The sequence below is a fragment of the Mustela lutreola genome, chromosome 10 (genome assembly GCF_030435805.1).
Source record: "Mustela lutreola isolate mMusLut2 chromosome 10, mMusLut2.pri, whole genome shotgun sequence".
NCBI lineage: Eukaryota > Metazoa > Chordata > Mammalia > Carnivora > Mustelidae > Mustela > Mustela lutreola.
Genome location: NC_081299.1, coordinates 13,177,914 through 13,197,009, shown reverse-complemented (window position 1 = coordinate 13,197,009; position 19,096 = coordinate 13,177,914). Strand labels below are relative to the sequence as shown.

The 19,096-nt window shown below is 53.1% G+C and overlaps 1 protein-coding gene across 1 annotated transcript; it reads left to right on the top strand.

Annotated features, from left to right (window-relative positions):
• Positions 1-813: 813 nt before the first annotated feature.
• TAS1R2 (taste 1 receptor member 2) lies at positions 814-17,481 on the top strand. Its single transcript, XM_059137911.1, is given in 7 exon segments — positions 814-995; positions 2,586-2,886; positions 4,313-5,074; positions 5,077-5,088; positions 9,280-9,489; positions 15,248-15,371; positions 16,559-17,481. Coding segments are annotated over 7 exon segments (2,514 nt in total).
• The last annotated feature ends 1,615 nt before the right edge of the window (positions 17,482-19,096 follow it).

Below are 19,096 nucleotides of genomic sequence, written 5' to 3'. Positions count from 1 at the left end.
GGCTCACTCAGCAGAGCTGACTGACTGATTGTTGGGCTGGCAGAGGGAAGCTGCCCACCCCCCATTCTCTTTGCTGCTGCTGCTGTTTTTTTCTCAAAGGAAGTAACTTCACGGTGTGAAGATGGAGATGAAGAGCCAGGCCCTAGAATCTGACTGTGGGATTTGAATCCCGGCTTTGCTGGCTGTGCCACCCAGGGTGGGTTTCTTAACATCTCTGTGCCTCAGTTTCCTCATCTGTGAAATGGGACCGGTAATGGTCCTGGTTATCATGAGCATTGAACGAGACGGTGAACGGCAACCACGCAGCGCGACGCCTGGTTCTTATTGACAACGGCTGTTACTTCCGGAACACCTGCTGTGGGTCAGACGCCATATGTGAATTACCACATGCCAGCCTCCACTTGATCAGGGTCTGAAGCTTGGGATCCTTTTGTCAGCCTGCTCTGTCTCCTGGGTGAGTATTTGTGTCCCTGACTCCCAAATGTTGGAAACGTTAGGGGCACGAGACCGGTCTTCAACAAGTGGCAGGCTAGGGAGTGTCCAAGTTAGCAGGACGTGCTTTCTCTACTTCCAGATGGGGTTCTCCCAGACCACCCAGGTCCCACCATGTCCTGGGAGGCGGTCCTCCTAGTTCCAGCCTCCTCCTTTTCCTGCCTGAGTTCTTAGACCTCTCTACTTGTCCCAGGTGCTTTCCCCGCCCCAAGGGCCAAGGCAGGGCGGTCACTATGTAAATGTCTGTGCAAATCCCCTGGTGTCAAGCTGCCAGCTCTCTGATGAGGCAGGGCCACCTCCGGGGACCCCCACTTCCCAGCCATGGGACCCCAGGCCAGGGCGGTCTGCTCCCTGTTCATCCTGCTGTGGGTCCTGGCTGCGCCGGCTGAGAACTCAGACTTCTACCTGGCTGGGGATTACCTCCTGGGTGGTCTCTTCTCCCTCCATGCCAACATGAAGGGCATCGTCCACCTCAACTTCCTGCAAGTGCCCCAGTGCAAGGAGTGAGTCTCCCATGTGAGGCTGGACGTGGTGATGGGGATGGGGTGGGAAGCCTGAGCTGGTTCCATGGTCCTTGGGGGACCAGGCTGTGACCCAGGGCTCAAAATGCTCCTCCTCATTCATTGCCAATCCCTCGTCCTGGATCACCCCTACTGGCCTGCAGGGGGAACCCACACAGTTCACGTTACCAAGATCTTCGGCAATTGAGTCCTGAAACACGGAGGCCTGGGTGTCCCGTGTCACATCTCTTAGTAAAGACTTATAGGATACTTGAGCCTGGGGGCGGGGGGTTGTAGAGACAATCCAAACCACCCCCACCCACTTTGGCAAGGGAGTCTGTGTCAAGGTTCAGTCTAGAAACCAACAGGTATGCCTTTGGAAGGCAGGAATGTGGTTTTTCTGTAGCAGGTTCTCAGGCTGGAGGGGAAGGTTTGCATTTCCCTAGGACTGCGGTTAGGCAGTGGTGGTGGTGGGTGGGGGGTGTTTCCAGGACTGCAAGGGATTTCCCTTGCTCGCCCTTCCCCTGTGAGCCCCATGGGGGTGGCGGCACCGCTCCAGATTAGGTGAGCCGCCTTCATGCAAGCATGAGATTTGAATTAGTGACCTGGTGCAGAGAAGGCGAAAATAATCTGAGAGAGAGGGATGAAGGAAAGAGTGTGCAAAGGAGATGATAAAGGGCTGACTCTAAGAAATGCACCCTGTACGTGATGGTGGGGGAGGTGATGTGCTGGTTTGAGAATGGGAGCGTGATGGTGCCAGGGATGGTACTGAGCACATTCTTGAACGTTCTGATGCCTGTGATAATGGTGGGGAGTCCAATGAAGTGACGGTGGTGAGAGTGGTGATGTTGATGATGTTGGTAGCAGTAATATTGGTGATGATGCAAATGGTGAAGAGTATGGTGATGATGGTGGTGGTGGTGATGGTGGTGACAGTGATGGTGGTGAGTATGGTGGTGGTGGTGATGGTGGGGAAGATGGTGGTAATGATGGTGATGAAGATGATGATGGTGGTAACAGTGGGGGGGATGGTGATGAAGATGATAACAATGATGGTGGTGGTGATGGCGGTGATACCCTTGATGACAATGATGTTGGTGAAGATGATGATGGCGATGATATGATGAAGATGATGGTCTGGCAGTGATGGTGGCATTCGTAGTGGTGGTCACAGACACGTGGTTTTAGTGATGGCAGAGGTGATGATATTTTCCTAGGAATAGTAGGTATGACGGCGACTCTAGTGATGACAGAGATTGTAGTGGGTAATGGTGATCACATTGGTGGGTATTGGTTGAGTGGTGGTAGAGATCATGGGGAAGGCCATAGTGGTGACAATGGTAGTGACTGATGGTAGCCACAAAGATCACAGTGTCAGAGGTGGTCATAGGGATGACGGTGATTCTAGAGATTTGGTATGGTATGGGGACCATGATGTGATAAAAATGCCAGAATCTTCTGGAGCGGCTCCTTCTGGGACAGCTCCTGGGTTTTCCTATGGGAGGCAGAGGGAACAAGCTGGCTCTCGCGTCCCTTTCCCTTCTCACTCTGCACGTGCTTCCCACCCCACCCCATGTGGCCCCTCCCCCCCAGGTATGAAATGAAGGTGCTGGGCTACAACCTACTGCAGGCCATGCGCTTTGCGGTGGAGGAGATCAACAATCAGAGCAGCCTGCTGCCGGGTGTGCTGCTGGGCTATGAGATGGTGGACGTCTGCTACATCTCCAACAACATCCAGCCCGTACTCTACTTTTTGGCTCGGGAAGACTATTCCCTGCCCATCCAGGAGGACTACAGCCACTATGTGCCCCGCGTGGTGGCCGTCATTGGCCCCGACAACTCCGAGTCCACCACAATCGTGGCCCACTTCCTATCCCTCTTCCTCCTTCCGCAGGTGAGGCCCCTGGCTCCTGGGGGAAGGAGGTGGGGAGGGTGCGGAAGAGTGGTTGTCCAGAGGGCTCACTTCCCCCCATAGTAATGGGGGTAGGAGGAGGCAGGAAGCAGGGTTGGGATGTCAGCCCCAGCCCTGGGAATGCAGCCTGGCTGATTGGTTAAGAGCTCGGGTTGTGCACCTTGGCTCTGAGTCTTGGCTATTGTGAGGCCTTGAGCAAATCTCTTAACCCTTCTGAGTCTCAGCTTCCCCAATTGTACAATAGGATGATAAGAGTTAAGAGTTCCATCCCAGGATTATCTGAAGGTTAAAGTGTCTAACCTCTCTGGAGTCTGTGGGGTACAGTGGCTTGTCGATGATGCAATGGTCATTATGTAAAGTACCTTGCGCAAAAACGAAGACTCAGAAAGTTCTATTATCCCATATGGTTGCCTAGCATAGGGTCTGCCACACAGTAGGTCCTCAAAAAAAGGCCATTCGTATTGGTATTGTTACGGTGTCTTTGTCCTCATGATTGAAAATGCTGCGACCAGCATTGGCCTGAGATTTTCATGCATTAAGGAACAGCTAGCATAAGAAGATAGCTCACAGAAGGTAGATAGATACAAATACTATCATTTTTGCTGTCATTTTTATTATGTAAACTCCAAGGGTCTGACCCATGGTGGGTGCTTAGTAAATGTTAGTATACTTACGTGAGGCATCTAGTTCAGGATGTAACTCATTCTTTCATTCATTTGACCAATATTTCCTGAGCACCTCCTGTGTTAGGTACTGTTGTGGGGCTGGGGATACAGCAAGGAATGAAACATAAGAGCCCGTCTCCTGGGGGAGACAGGCCATGTCAGTAACCACATGATAAGGCTGCTGGGAAGTGGGGAGGGCAGTGCACAGAAGCAAAAGGCAAGCAGGTGAGGAAGGCTGGACAGGTCCGTGAGCAGGTAGAAAGGGTAGGGGGCACTGCAGTTTCCAGCAGGGTGGTCAGGCGGGTCTCAGTGACCGTTGGACAAAGACCCAAGGGAGGTGAAGGGGGGAGCGAGCTATGTGGGTGTCAGGAAGAGCCCTCCGGGACGAGGAGACAGAGAATGGAGAGGCCGTTTGGTGCCTGGTGCATTCACAGAACCCGTGAGCAGAACTGGGACCCCAGGGAGAGTAGGAGGAGATGAGGTCAGAGAGGTGAGGGCTGGGGTCCGTGATGGAGCCCCTTGGGGGCCCGTGAGGACTCTGGCTGTCCCTGAGTGACTTTTGGAGCTGTTGAAGGGTTTTGAGCGTAGAGGTGAGGGGACTGACCCTGTGCACTGGGTCCCCTGGCTGCCACGGTCATCAGAGACCGCGGCGGGAAGGATGAGGCGATGCTGTGGGGACCCAGGTGGGGCGACAGTGGCCTGGGGAGCCCCTCGCTCACACTGGTGGCCGTCCCGTCGGGCAGATCACCTACAGCGCCATCAGTGACGAGCTGCGCGACAAGAACCGCTTCCCCTCCTTGCTGCGCACGGTGCCGGGCGCGGACCACCAGGTCGAGGCCATGGTGCAGCTCATGCTTTACTTCCGCTGGAACTGGATCATCCTGCTGGTGAGCAGCGATGACTACGGCCGCTACAACGGCCAGCTGCTCAACACGCGCCTGGCCACCCGCGACATCTGCATCGCCTTCCAGGAGACGCTGCCCATGCCGCAGCCCAACCAGGAGGTGACGCCGTGGGAGCGCCAGCGCCTGGAGGCCATCGTGGACAAGATACAGCAGAGCTCGGCGCGCATCGTGGTCCTGTTCTCGCCCGACCTGGCCCTGCACAACTTCTTCCGCGAGGTGCTCCGCCAGAACTTCACGGGCGCCGTGTGGATCGCTTCCGAGTCCTGGGCCATCGACCCGGTCCTGCACAACCTGACCGAGCTGCGCAACACGGGCACCTTCCTGGGCGTCACCGCCCAGAGCGTGCCCATCCCGGGCTTCAGCGAGTTCCGCATGCGCCCCCCCCAGGCTGGGCCACCTGCACCCACCCGGACCAGCCTGGGGGCCACCTGCAACCAGGAGTGCGACAGCTGCCAGGACACCACCGCGTCCTTCAGCACCATCCTCACGCTCTCCGGCGAGCGTGTGGCCTACAGCGTGTACTCGGCTGTCTACGCCGTGGCCCATGCTCTACACAGTCTCCTCCGCTGCACCCGGACCACCTGCTCCAAGAGGGTGGTCTATACCCCTGGGAGGTGAGGCCCCGCCCGTGGGTAGTCAGGGCCCCCCACCCTGGGGCAGGTATGGAGTGGTTGCCATGGAAACCGCTGGTGCCCATGCTCTGCGCTAGCCTTCTCGTCTCTTGCTGCGTTCTGGGCAAATTGGTGGGAGAGGCCATAGGACCACGCCCTGCGTCCAGATGCACAGAACCGGACAGAAGTCCTTGATGGTAACAAAACTCCTTTTTTCAATTTATGTAATCATTGCCATCCAAGACGGCTTGTGCTGGGAGGAGAGTTGGGTGAGATTCCCTGGAAGGAAGTCTGGGAGGCCACAGGCGTCCCAGGTCCCTTGCCGGCGTCTCTCTCTCTCCCGCCGGGCTGGAGACCCTGGGGGTCGACTGGTGTATTCTCTCCATCAGGGTTATGTATCTTCTCTTGTTCTAGGTTCGTGTTGTCTGGATTCAGACTTGCAGTTTCAATTTGTGTTTTTCTGATGTGCGCGCGTGTGTGTGTGCACGCGCACACATACATACACACACACACACACACACACACACACACACACTCTAAACCAGGAGGTCTTCGTGGGGCTAGAAGGTTTTCTTGAGGCTCTGTCGGAGTGGAGGGGCTTTACATCAGAGATACTCACTTCGTACCTTGCTCTCCAGCATCTCTCTGCTTGAATGGTACCTTGGCTTTTTCATAGTTTGGCGTTCAGGCTCCCCCAAACTTTGCGTATATTCTGTCTGTATTCTCCCCTTCCTCCCTTTTCCTGGATCCCCCGATCCCAAATATCTGTTCACTTCCTTCACAGAGCAACTTAGTTAATTCTGTAAATATTCTCCCTTCTCTTAACGTCTTTATTTGTATCCTTCTACCCCATAATCTCAGAGCCCAACCTTGCAACCCCAAGTGCTTGATTTTTTTGAAAAAATGCAAGTATTCTTTAAAAGGAGTTCTAGGGGCGCCTGGATGGCTCAGTCGGTTAGGTGTCTGCCTTCAGCTCAGGTCGTGACCTCAGTATCCTGGGATTGAGCCCCGCATCGGGCTCTCTGCTCAGCGGGAACCTGCTTCTCCCTCTCCCACTCCCCATGCTTAGGTTCCCTCTTTTGCTGTGTCTCTCTCTGTCAAATGAATAAATAAAATCTTAAAAAAAAAAAAGAAATTCTAGTGCCAGCCAGAGAAATACTATATTTTATTATATGTGCTGCTATGTTAATAATATACGTAATTATCACGTGTCTTGTGCTTTACCGTTTTTTGAGCCTCAGTAGGCGCCGAGCGCCTGGTATACATCGCCCTAACTCGTGGCCGTCCCAGGAGGTTGGTAATCTACAGAAAGGAAGGCTGAGGCAGGGAGTCAAGGTGACCCATGAGGGATGGTTTTAGTGGTAAGGGGCAGACCACGGCTTTGAACGCTGATCGGCCCTTTGGCCTCCGCCCCCCATGGTTTGCCCACCGCACTCTTCAGCTCTCCCAGCCGTGAGTGCCAAGAGCCGTGATGAAGAACCAGCCGACGTCTTTCCTCCCCTACCGGTGGAGCAGGGAGCCCAGCGCAGCCCGTGTGAATGTCACCCAGGCCTTTCACGGGCATGGACAGTGTCACTGTGGGAATTAGGAAATGATGCGCTTTGTGCGGACACGTTAGACCTGGATGCCATACAGGGGGTGTGGCTCGGTAAGAGTGTGAGCTGGGCTCCAGCTTTCCCTCCGCTTTGCCTTAATGGACCCTCTTGTGCCAGACCCTCCACTATGGCTGGGAGAGCCACCCGATTGATTTTTGTCTTAACACGTACCCTACATTGTTTCTATTGTAATAGTTTATTTACTTGTTTTCGTGTTTATTGGCTACTCCCTACCCTGCCTCCTTCCTCCCCTCACATGTAGTCCCGAGAGAGCAGGGACCTTTCAGTCCTGCTCAGTGCGGTCTCGGCAGCTGCTGGAACTGGGTCTGGCTCCGAGCTGACTCTCGGTGAATATTTACTGAGGAACGAGTGAATGAGCACTTACTGTGTGCTAACTAACCCCTTTATGTCAGTTGCCTTGGATCCCCAGACATGCTGTGAGTAGACACAGTGAGTCGTTGATGGCTCTCCCACAGATAGGTTCAAAGAAGTGATGATCACCTCGCTAGGGAGCGATGGGGTGGGGGTGGGGGGGTGGGGTGGCAATGCACAGGGGTGGGGACAGGGGGCTGGAGGGAAGGGCAGCCCTGAGGTGGGGGGGATGAGGCAGAGGGAGAGGCCTTGGATGATGGGGAGACTTGGGGAGGGAGCTGGGGGGACGCACTGCCGGTGGCGTTGGGGAGTGGGGGTGTGCTCAGGGCAGGCTGGGGAAATCCTGGCTGGTGAATGGGAGGGGGGGGGGCTTTGGCAGTCCCAGGGAAAACGTTCCAACGTTTATGGAATCACAGAGACGTTTATGGAATCACAGAGGTAGGACTTGCACGTACTTCTCAGACTCTTCAGGTCTAATCATTTTGTTTTATAAAAAGCCCGTCTGCCTGCCTTTCTTCCTTTTTTTTTTTTTTAAAATATTTATTTATTTATTTATTTGACAGAGAGAAATCACAAGTAGGCAGAGAGGCAGGCAGAGAGAGAGAGAGGAGGAAGCAGGCTCCCCGCTGAGCAGAGAGCCCGATGCGGGACTCAATCCCAGGACCCTGAGATCATGACCTGAGCCGAAGGCAGCGGCTTAACCACTGAGCCACCCAGGCGCCCCCTTCCTTCCTTTTTAAAAGATTTACTTATTTATTTGTTGGGGAGAGAGAGAGCAGAAGCAGGGGGAGAGGCAGGCAAAAGGAGAAGCATCAGGAGCCTGATTCAAGACTCCGTCCCAGGACCCTGGGGTCATGAGCTGAGCCCAAGGCAGATGCTTAACCAACTGAGCCACCCAGACATCCCAGCGATGATCCTTTGCGACCCCTTACCTTGGAGCCCTGGAATCCCAGGTTGCTCAGCCCAGCCTGGCCAGGGCCGTGTGGGGATAGGACCTGGACACCAGAACCTTGGGCCTCCATCATTCTGACTCCGGTCCAAAGAGGCAGGACCACTTGGGAGGAGTCTCCCTCCTCTCAACTCCCAAAACCATTGCCCTCAGTCCTAGCAACATGAGCAAATTCCAGAGAAGCTTCCAGAGCCAGGACCTCACTCCCTGCGCAGGGTGGGGAGAAGGCTAGGGCCCCGAAGTCTTTGGCTATCTGTCTGTCGGTCCTAGAGGGGAGGGGAGGTCCGGACTCCTGAGATATAGCTCAATAGACTTTCTAATTTATGGAGGGAAAATCTAGGAGCCAGACTGATGGAGTATCTAAGCTGGAAGTTCTTTTGGGGTCAGCCCAGAGAGGTTCAGTGACTTGCCCAAAGTCACACAGCAAATTGAGGAAAGAGCTCAGATTGGAATTCAGGCCCCAGGATGCCCAAATCAAAGCATGTTTCAGTTTGTACCAGCTTTTGCCTACTTAGCGTGATGGGGGACGGTATAGAGAGAGATTGGAGAGTGGCCTCAAATGGTGGGGAGGCAGGAAGCACCCAGGGGACAGGGACAGGTGCTGCTGACCCTTGTGCGTAAGAGAAGCAGCAGGCTCTGGGATCCAGATATTGGGTCCCCGAGGGTTGGCCGAGGTGACTTCCAGGGAGAAGGGATATTATCAACACCTGGGCGGGAGGTGAGTACTCACTAGTTTTTTTGTTTGTTTGTTTTTAAGATTTTATTTATTTATTTGATAGACAGAGATCACAAGTAGGCAGAGAGGCAGGCAGAGAGAAAGGGGGAAGTAGGCTCCCTGCTGAGCAGAGAGCCTGATGCGGGGCTCAATCCCAGGACCCTGAGACCATGACCTGAGCTGAAGGCAGAGGCTTAACCCACTGAGCCACTAGAACTTACTAGTTTTCAGGCACTGTGCTAAGTTCCCAACACAGGTTAACTCACTGATGGCTTCAGAGCCCAGGAGACATGGTTTGTGTTGTCCTACTGTGCTGAAGAGGAAACTGGGGCTCATGAAGGTCAAGCGGCAGGTCCAAGGCCTCAAGCAGGTGGCAACGCTGGTGTCTAAACCCAGAGGTATCTGAGACCAGAGCCGGCACTCTCAGCCACTGCCCTCGAAGGCCGCCTGCACAGTCCTATGTGCAGCTGTGGAAATCAAGGCTAGAGGGGTGGGAGAACTTACCCCAGGTCTGGCCCGGGCTCTGATGCCATGCTCCCTTTGTGTCCCTTTGGCCCCTTTAGCTACTTCAGGAAATCTGGAAGGTCAACTTCACCCTCCTGGGCCACAAAATCTTTTTTGACAAGCAAGGGGACCTGCTCATGAGCCTGGAGGTCATCCAATGGCAATGGGACCTGAGCCAGAACCCGTTCCTGAGCATTGCCTCCTACTACCCCGCGCTGCGGCAGCTGAAGATGGGCCACAACGTCTCCTGGCACACCGCCAACAACACGGTCAGCTCTCCGATGGCTGCGGGGGCGCCGAGGCCTGGGGCTGGGCGCCAGCTCGGGCTGGGGTGGCCGGGGCCCTTTGGACAGGAGATCTCTTATCAATAGCCAGTGGGGGCTCTATATGTATGGGGAGTGTCTGGGCCTCGCCCCTCCCAGTGACCAAGCGCTGGGGACATCTAGGGCTTTCTGGCTTCTCTGGACCCAGGGGCTCAGGAGCTGTGCCAAGTGAACGTTTGCTGGCCACGCGTGTGCTAAGGATGTCATTTCTCGTATCAACCAATGCTCACGCTTTTGGTGCGGTCCCCGGACCCTCCGCTGTGCCTGCCATCTGTGATTTGAAAGCTCCTTTGTTTTACCCTCTTAGACAAGCTGTCAGGATGGCGATGGCGGGGGTGTGGGGAGGGTCGGAGACCCAGTCTGGTGTGGAGGGGGTGGGGATATAAAAGCTTGAGGGGCCTTCATCGGCATCCTCCCTACCCCCCGCCACACTCTCCACCCTGTTTCTGCGATGCTGGGTGCTGCTGGTTCCTGCACTTCGTGTGGATTTTGATGCCGTCAGTTGGGTTGGTGTCTCCCTTAATTTATGAGTCTGTGGTCCCAAGAGACCACAGTTGGGGGGCGGGGGGCAGGGCTGAAACAATGAAGATGTACTCTCTCCCAGTTCTGGGGGCTGGCAGTTCAGCTCAAGATGTCAGGAGAGTTGGTTTTCTAGGGCGTGAGGAAGAATGTTCTGGGCCTCTCTCTCCCACCTCCTAGTGGTTGGTTGGCCATTGCCAGCTTTCCTTGGCTGGGGTTGACTCCCCCGACCTCTGCCATCACCTCCATATGGCCTTCTCCTTGTGGGTGTGTCTGTCTCCCAATGTCCCTTTTTATAAAGACTTTGGTCGCTTTGGAGTAGGGGCCCACCTGACTCTGCTAGGACCTCATCCTGACTAATTATATCTGCAATGATCTTATTTCCAAATAAGGTCACATTTGAATTTTGAGGGGAGGCAATTCAACAAATAACAGTGTCTTCGCCTGGGTTTCTTCTGGAAAGCAGAGCCTGAGGCAAGGGTTTATGCACAGACATTTTGTTCCAAGATATGAGGGACCAGGAGTAGGTGATGGGGGGGAGTTCATTAGGGACACAGGGAACATCAGTAGAAGAGAACACAGTTCTCTGGCTGTGCTGTGAGCTGAGTCTTACCAGAACCTTCTGAACTGCCACTTTAGAATTGTCCCCAAGAGAGGGAAGAGGATGGGATGGATCCATGGGTCTGTACCACCCCACCCCCATCTGCTGTGGTCAAGGGTCACCCCATGGAGCATTAACTCCCTTGTGCTTCCGAGTCACACATGCATGAGTGCCCAGCAGTTTCCCACGAGCATCTCATACCCTGGCCCCAGGGCAGAGAGCGAAAGAGACTGAGTGCTGCTTAGGTGAGATGCCGATAGGCAGCTCCCACACGATGCTGTCGCTGTTGCTGTGGCAGGACTAAAAGGAGGTTTGAGAAGACGTGAGGGAGCCCACAGGGATATCTGCACCTTGCTGTGCTCACCGTGAAGCTGTCCTTCCCCCAGCCCAGTGGAAGGGCAGCAGCCAGCCCAGTCCCTCCAGTGGGAACTGAGCGGACCCCCCACAGCCCCTGCTTGCTGCAGCGGGGTCCCAGGTGGAGCCCCTACTTCTCGTGTCTCCCTCTGATCTGAGACTTTTCTTCTGCTTTCAGTAGGCATTTAGAGCTCTATCTATCCCTCTAAGTGCTATGTTCACTGCGTTCTTTAAACTTTGGTGTATATATATTTTAAAGATTTTATTTATTTGACAGACAGAGATCACAAGTAGGGAGAGAGGCAGGCGATGCGGGGGAGCGGGGAAGCAGGCTCTCTGCTGAGCAGAGAGCCCCATGTGGGGCTCAATCCCAGGACCCTAGGATCATGACCTGAGCCGAAGCAGAGGCTTGAACCCACTGAGCCACCCCGGCGCCCCTTCGCTTTGGTATATATTAATTTAAACGAATTTAAATTATGGTTAAAAAAAAAAAAACCTATAACATAACATTCACCTTCTTGTCCAGTTTTTTCCAAAGTTTTTAAAAATTTTTTTTTATTGCAGCAAGATATACATAAATAGTTTACATCTTCACCATCTTGAAGGGCACAGTTCGGTGGTCTTGAGTACATTCACATTGTTGTGCTAGGACCACCAGCCTTTACATCCAGACCTCGTCATTTACAGAATGGACACTTTATACCTGTTAAACACCAAGCCCCCATTCCCGCCTCTCCCCAGCCCTGGAAACCACCTGTCTTCTTTGTGTTTCTGTGAATGTGACTAAGAACCTCCTGTAAATGGAATCACATGGTATTTGTCTTTTTGTGACCTGCTTATGTCCCTCAGTATCATGTCCTCGAGGTTCATCCATTTTGTAGTGTGTGTCAGAATTCCCTTCCTTTTTAGACCAAATAATCCATTCAATCAATGGATTATGATTATATGATTATGAATAATCATAATCCAATAAAAAATACCACATTTTGCTTCTCTGTTCATCCATCAATGGGCACACTTGGGGCGCGCCTACCTTTAAGCTATTGTGAATAATGCCGCTGTCAGCCTGGGTGTGCAAATATCTCTTTGAGACCCTGCTTTCAATTCTTTTGAGCATGACCCGGAAGTGGAAAGTGGATCATGTGTTAATTCTCTTCTTAATTTTTGAGGGGCCGCCATATTGCTTTCCATAATGGCTGCACCATTTCACATTCCCAGCTGTGGACAAGAGGTTCTGGTTCCTCCACGTCCTTGCCAAGACCTCTTGTGTTCTGTTTTTTGTTTGTTTGTTTGTTTGTTTTGTTTTGTTTTCTTTTGGGTTTTTGCTTTTTCCAAAGTAGCCATCCTAATGGGTGGGAGGCATCTCTCGCTGTGGTTTTGATTTGCATTTCTCTACTGGTTAATGACTGAGCATCTTTTCAAGTGCTCATTCGTCATTTCTATCTCTTCTTTGGCGGGATTCCTATTCAAGTGCTTTGTCCATTTTGAATTGCGTTACTACATTCTAGGAGTTGTCTTTATATTCTGGATATTAATCCCTTGTCAAGCATATGATTTACAAGTGTTGTCTCCCATTCTGTGGGTTGCCTTTTTACTCTCTCGGTAGTGTCATTTGATGGACAGAAGTTTTTAAATTTTCACAAAATCCTATCCAGGACATCATTGCCAGATCTAGCTTCATGAAACTTGTTCCCTATGTTTTCTTCTCACTGTTTCTGTGGTTTTACGTCTACCACTGAAGTCACGGATCCATTTTGAGGTAATCGTATACAGCGTTCAGTCCAACTTTATTCTTTTGTACGTGGATATCCAGTTTTCCCAGCACCGTTCATTGGAAAAATGATCTTTCCCCCACGAATGGTCTTAGAACTCCTGTCAGAAATCGCTTGACCGTATGGGTGAGGGTTCGTGTCAGGACTCTGTTCTATTTTATCGGTCTGTATGTTTGTCCTTATGTCCATACCCCCCAGTGCTTTGATACTATATTTTTATTTATTTATATTTATTATTTTACTATAGTATCATAGTAGGTGTTGAAATCAGGAAATGTGAGTCCTCTAGCTTTGTTCTTTCTCAGGAAGTGTTTTGGGTCTTCAGGGTCCCTTGAGATTCCATCTGAATTTCAGGATGGGCTTTTCTATTCCTGCAAAAATAAATAGATAAATACATACATACATACATACATACATAAAGTCACTGGGGTTCTGATAGGGAGTGCACTCAATCTGCAGGTTGCTTTGGGTGGTACTGACATGTATTGACATGTGTTAAGTCTTCCAAGGCATGAACGTGGAATGTCTTCCCATTGACTCAGGTCTTCATCTCTTTCGCAAGTGTTTTGTCCCCTTCTCTGTTCTGTGGCTGCCTGTTTATCTAGAACCACCAACGTTTCTCTCCCAGGCTATTGGGACGGTATCCTACCTGCGCTCTCACTTCCACTCTCATCCCTCATAGTTTAAGGTCAACAAGAAATCCAGGACAGTCCTGTGGAAAGGAAGTCGGGTCCTGCCGCTCCTCTGCGTGGAATCCTATCATAGTTTCTCACTTCATTTGGAGTAAAAGCCTGAGTATGGATGCCACCTCTTTGAATCGATCTGTCCTGTCCTTCGTGTTCATTGTACTCAACTTCTGTGGGGCTTCCTGCTCAGCGACCATGCCACGTGCCCCCTGCCACAGGGCCTTTGCATATGCTGTTCCCTCAGCCTGCACAGACCTCTTCGTGGGTTGGTTCCTCACAGCCTTTGGGTTTCTGCTCCAGGGTCAGCTTCTCAGAGAGGCCAGCCCTGCCCTCACCCTTCAAATGTGCACTCAGCCCCTCTATCACTTTCCATCCCCACTGCATGGCTCTACTTGCCCGCCCGGTATTGATCACCACCTGTCAAGTTAAGCATTTCTATGTATATAGTGTCTTTTCTGCATGAAAGTATTCATTCCTTAAGAACAGAGACTTGGCCTCACCGGGTTCACTGCTGTATTCCCAACACCTGGCATTGGTATGAGCTCGGTACCTTTTTGAATGAATGAATGAAGGAATGAGTGAATGGCAGGTTGAGAGTCCACAAGTGGACTCTTCACTTAGGGAATAGTGAAGAGATGGGTTTGGAAGGTGGTGGTGGGGACCAATAATGGTGAGGGGGTGGTAAGCCGTAGTTCTGGATAAGGCACGCATGTGTGTTGGGGTGCACGTGTGTGGTCCCGTGGGTGGCAGAGAAGACTGCCGACCACCTGGAGAGGCTGGCAGGGAATCAGATGTTTCATTTTTGGCTGATGGAGAGCCCCTGAGGTTCTTCCAGGAAGGCGCTTCAGGCAGGAGAACAAGACGTCTGGAGGTGTCATCTGATGGCCATGAGCAGGAGGGACATCAAGGGAGGAGCAGGAAGGCAGGTGACCTGTCAGAGGCAAGAAGGGAGGCCAAGTGGTCCTATTGTAGCCCCCCTTGTCTGGGTCTTGGCCCTTCACACACGTATTCTTGTAACACCCTCTTATTTGTGCATCAGAATGATTTTTGTCCCACCTGGATCTAAACAGGCTGCCCCCCTCCAGGAGCCACTGTTGCTTCCCACCTCCCCTTCATTCTTAGTGTGTCCCACACGAGACTTCAAGATGTGGCTCTCCCACCCTCCACCCTTCTCCTGGGACCTTCTGACTCCCTTCTATTCCCCTGCCCGTACTGTCCCGTCTGCTTGTAATTCATTCCTGTGTTCCACAAACCATCAGTGGGGGCTCCTCTGTTCTCTAGAAGTAGGGAACATTTCTGTTCTCTGTTCATCTGAAAACCCTGCCCCTCCACAAAGGCCATGTTCACGCTACTCTTGGACACACATGGCAGAAGCTGATGGAAGCAGGGAGTGAAGCCGTTGCGTCCCATCATTGAAAACTCCAGGGGTAGACCGTGTGGACTTCAGGCATGGCATGACTGGATTCAGGGTCTCTCTCCAGATCTCATTTCCTTCCTTTGGAGTGCTCCCCCTCCGTGGAGACAGGCGACTGTCAGCAACCCCAGAGTCACATCCTATATGCCTGGCAACCTCAGGAAGTCTCCATCTCAACAGTGGGGTGCTTGCTGTTAGAAGGTAGCTTAGGTGTCAGGCAGGCCAAACTAAGAGGGTCCCTGCAAAGTCCAGTTCTAATGGCAGTTCCTCCTCCTTCCGCATCCCAGACAGGGGCCAGGCTTCCCTCCCCTGAGCATCCCACTAGTTGGGCTCAGGATCTCTTTCCTCCTCCCTCTAGATCCCAGTGTCCATGTGCTCCAAAGACTGCCATCCTGGGCAAAGGAAGAAGCCCATAGGCATCCATCCCTGCTGCTTCGAGTGTCTTGACTGCCTTCCTGGCACCTTCCTCAACCGAACTGCAGGTAGGACTTGCAGACCTGCACCCCGGCCCCACCCCATCCCGCCCTCTCCTGGGCTCTCAGGGCCTTTCATCTTTGGCAGGGTTTCTGGAGTCTCACCCAGGGACCGTGTCTGATTCCAGGGTATCTCCTTACGTGCTGGGGTAGAGAAAAACCCTCAGTGCACACTGTTAGGGAGTGTGGGAGAAGGAACAGCCCTCAATCAGGCAAGGCTTCCACTGATCCCCACTCCACACACATGTAGCCAACCAAGGACCCAGGGGAGCCAGACCAGAGAATGTCCACTGGATGGATGAATGAGTGAATGAATGAATGTCTCTGTCCATAGAAGAAATGTTTCCGGCAGGTGGGGATAGGATCTGATTTATCTCTCTGACCTCCCTGTGCCTAGCATAGTTCAGAGAATATAATGTGGGCTCAGTGAATATTTATTAAGTTACATCCTTGATTAGACAAATTAATAGTTCCCCCTATAGACCATAAAGTCCAGGAAGGTGGGGACAATGTCTTCTCTCTGTCCGTATTAGTGTTGAGCACGGTTCACAGTTGGGGCTCCAATTACTTTGTTCATGACTTCCCTGATTAGTAAATTGAGTGGATATAGACATCGACCAGAGGATTTATCATGTACCTAGTGAACCCAGGGCACAGAGTAGGTGCTCAACCAAAGTTTGCTGGATGATTTCACAGGCTTTTCCTCTCCTGGTTGACCAGTAGCCTGAAGACAGGAGGCTAGGTTTTACCCACGTCTGTGGCCTCCTACCTCAGGCGCTCATCACCGTGGAGCGTGCTCGGGAAAGCATTGGTTGAATGAATTCTTTGCCCAAGTGCAAATGTCTATCCCACCATAGGGTACGGTCCTGGAAGGAAGGAATTGCATTTGTTATGATCGGAGTCAAGGGAACCTCAGTTCAAATCTTGCCTCTGTAACTTACCGGCTATAACTTACAGCTTTTGTGGCTGCCTGGATGAGCCTCAGGTTCCTCATCTGTGGAATGGGTTTGCAGTGAGGAGTGGATGGGCTAGTGGATGTAAGGGGCGCAGGGAGGGGTGGCTAGGACTGTAGGCATTGCCTTTTGCTTGCCCACCCCCGAGCCCCCATCCCTGAGGCCTGACCTGGTGCAGGTGCAGAGGACATGGCTGTCAGCAAGGTGGGTGTGGCTGAAGGAAGCTTCCCTGGGCTTTTGCAGATGAATATGACTGCCAGTCCTGCCCAAGTCACGAGTGGTCCCATAGGAATGACACGTCCTGCTTCAAGCGGCGGCTGGCCTTCCTTGAATGGCATGAGGCCTCCACCATCATTGTGGCCATGCTGTCCTTCCTGGGCTTCCTCAGCACGCTGGCCATCATGGTGGTCTTCTGGAGACACCTGCACACACCCATGGTTCGCTCCGCCGGGGGTCCCATGTGCTTCCTGATGTTGGTGCCGCTGCTGCTGGCCTACGCCATGGTCCCCACGTACGTAGGGCGGCCCACGTTCTTCACGTGTCTCTGCCGCCAGACCTTCTTCACCCTCTGCTTCACCATCTGCATCTCCTGCATCACCGTGCGCTCATTCCAGATTGTCTGCATTTTCAAGATGGCCCGGCGCCTCCCGCGTGCCTACAGCTCCTGGGTGCGCTATCACGGGCCCTATGTCTTCGTGGCGTCCTTCACGGCGCTCAAGGTGGTCATCACGGTGGGCAACGTGTTGGTCATGAGCGCCAACCCTACCGCCCGCCCCGACCCCGATGACCCCAAGATCATGGTTCTGTCCTGCAACTACCGCAAGGCGCTGCTGTTCAACACCAGCCTGGACCTGCTCCTGTCCGTGGCTGGCTTCAGCTTTGCCTACATGGGCAAGGAGCTGCCCACTAACTACAACGAGGCCAAGTTCATCACTTTCTGCATGACCTTCTACTTCACCTCCTCCATCTCCCTGTGCACCTTCATGTCTGTCTACGAGGGGGTCTTGGTCACCATCCTGGACCTCTTGTTCACCGTGCTCAACCTTCTGGGCATCAGCTTGGGCTACTTTGGTCCCAAATGCTACATGGTCCTCTTCTACCCGGAGCGCAACACACAAGTCTATTTCAGCAACATGATTCAGGGCTACACCATGGGGAAGGACTAGCTCCAACTGTGGAGCTGCCCAGGAGGCCGGAGGCTTTAGCTTCGGGTGATGGAGCCTGTGGTTTGGGGGCTTGCTTATTCAACCCCAGCTGGGCACAGGGACACCGTCTCTAACAGTCACCTCTTCACCCTGCTTTGATTTGACCTCCTCCCCCCAGGTTCTCTGCATCCTGGCCACGTTTACCCGCTTTCCCTATAGCTCTTCCCCATTCTAGGAAAACCACCCCCGGTGACCTGTTGGTCTCCAAGGCAGAGATGGATTTAGGCAGCTGACAGTCGCCATCTGGTGGTCACAGTTGGTATCTGCGGGTTCAGGCTCCTTCCCCTTCAGTCCTGTTTGCATAGTGAGGGAAGGACGCCCTGGAGAGGGCTGGGCTGAGGCTGGTGTGGAGGGATGTCTTCCCCGATATGAGGGGGAGGGCAGTCACTAGCTGCCCACAGGTCTGTACCTCACCGCCCAGACTCCCTCAGAGCTCGGGACCCAGCTTCTCTGAGTAACGGCTGGACACTGGGGCTGCTTCATAAATGTGTGGGAATAAAACGCACTTGGGTGAAGTGAATGAGTTTCCCTTTCGTTTCCAGAGGTCCTCCAAGAAAGAAGATTTCCTTCAGTTTCTATCCCAGCATTGCCACTTCTGAGCTGTGTCCTTTGGGCCCATTATTTATTCTTTCCTCCACTTCCCCGTCTCTATCATAGGGACAATAGCGGCTTCGTGGAGGCATTGCAGGAACAGAGAGAATGGGTGTGGGGTGCATACAGTAGGTACTCAATAAATGCCAACCACTGCAAATCCACATGTCCCTTGAACAATCAGGGTCAAAAGAAGGCTGTGTTTCCTTTTTACACACAGATGTCCATGGAATACACTCTAGTCTATGGTACCAGCCTCTGTTGGAAACTAGCTTGGCCCCCAGCGAATTCTGGGTGTTTAGCGGGTGCTTGGGTCTCACGTGTGCTCCGGAGCCAGGGTGGGCCATGGCAGTGGCATCTCGGCACTGCCGAAGCTTGGAGAAGGTGCCGTTCTGGGTGTGGCTGTGCCTATGCCCATCACCCGCAACGGCAGGAGGAGCCCCAAATTTTCTGCCTCCCAGGCTCCCCAGGGAGCCAGAATGTCAGGGCTGAGGCTTCTAAGCTGCTGCCCAGAGAGGCTGAGTGACCGGCTCAGGGGCGGCCAGCCAGAAGGTGGGAGCCGGAGTGTCAGAGCCTCAGGCTTCCTGAAGACTCGGTGACTGGGGTGACCTTGAGACTGTCTCAGAACTCCCCCGGGTGCAGTTTCTGGACTGACCCTACACCATCCCTGGCAGGAGCAACTTCTGGAAGCTCATTTGCAGCCGGGAGGGCAGGACTATCTTCTTCTTGTCCTGAATTTACCTCTCTCATGCTTCAAGGAGGTGGGTGGTGTGATCCTGGTTTGAACTCCTTGGAGTTTGGGGGAACCGCCTTCACGTTATGGGGCTGCTTCTCCATCACGGTGGGGACAGTCCCCGCTTCTCTCGCCAGAGCTGGCCCGTAGCAGGGGCTCCGTGAGTATTGACGGAGCAGCTAAATCACTCGTCTCCCTGCCCTTCTCCTCCACCGCTCCCCCCAGCCACGGCATCGTAAATTCCATGCATCT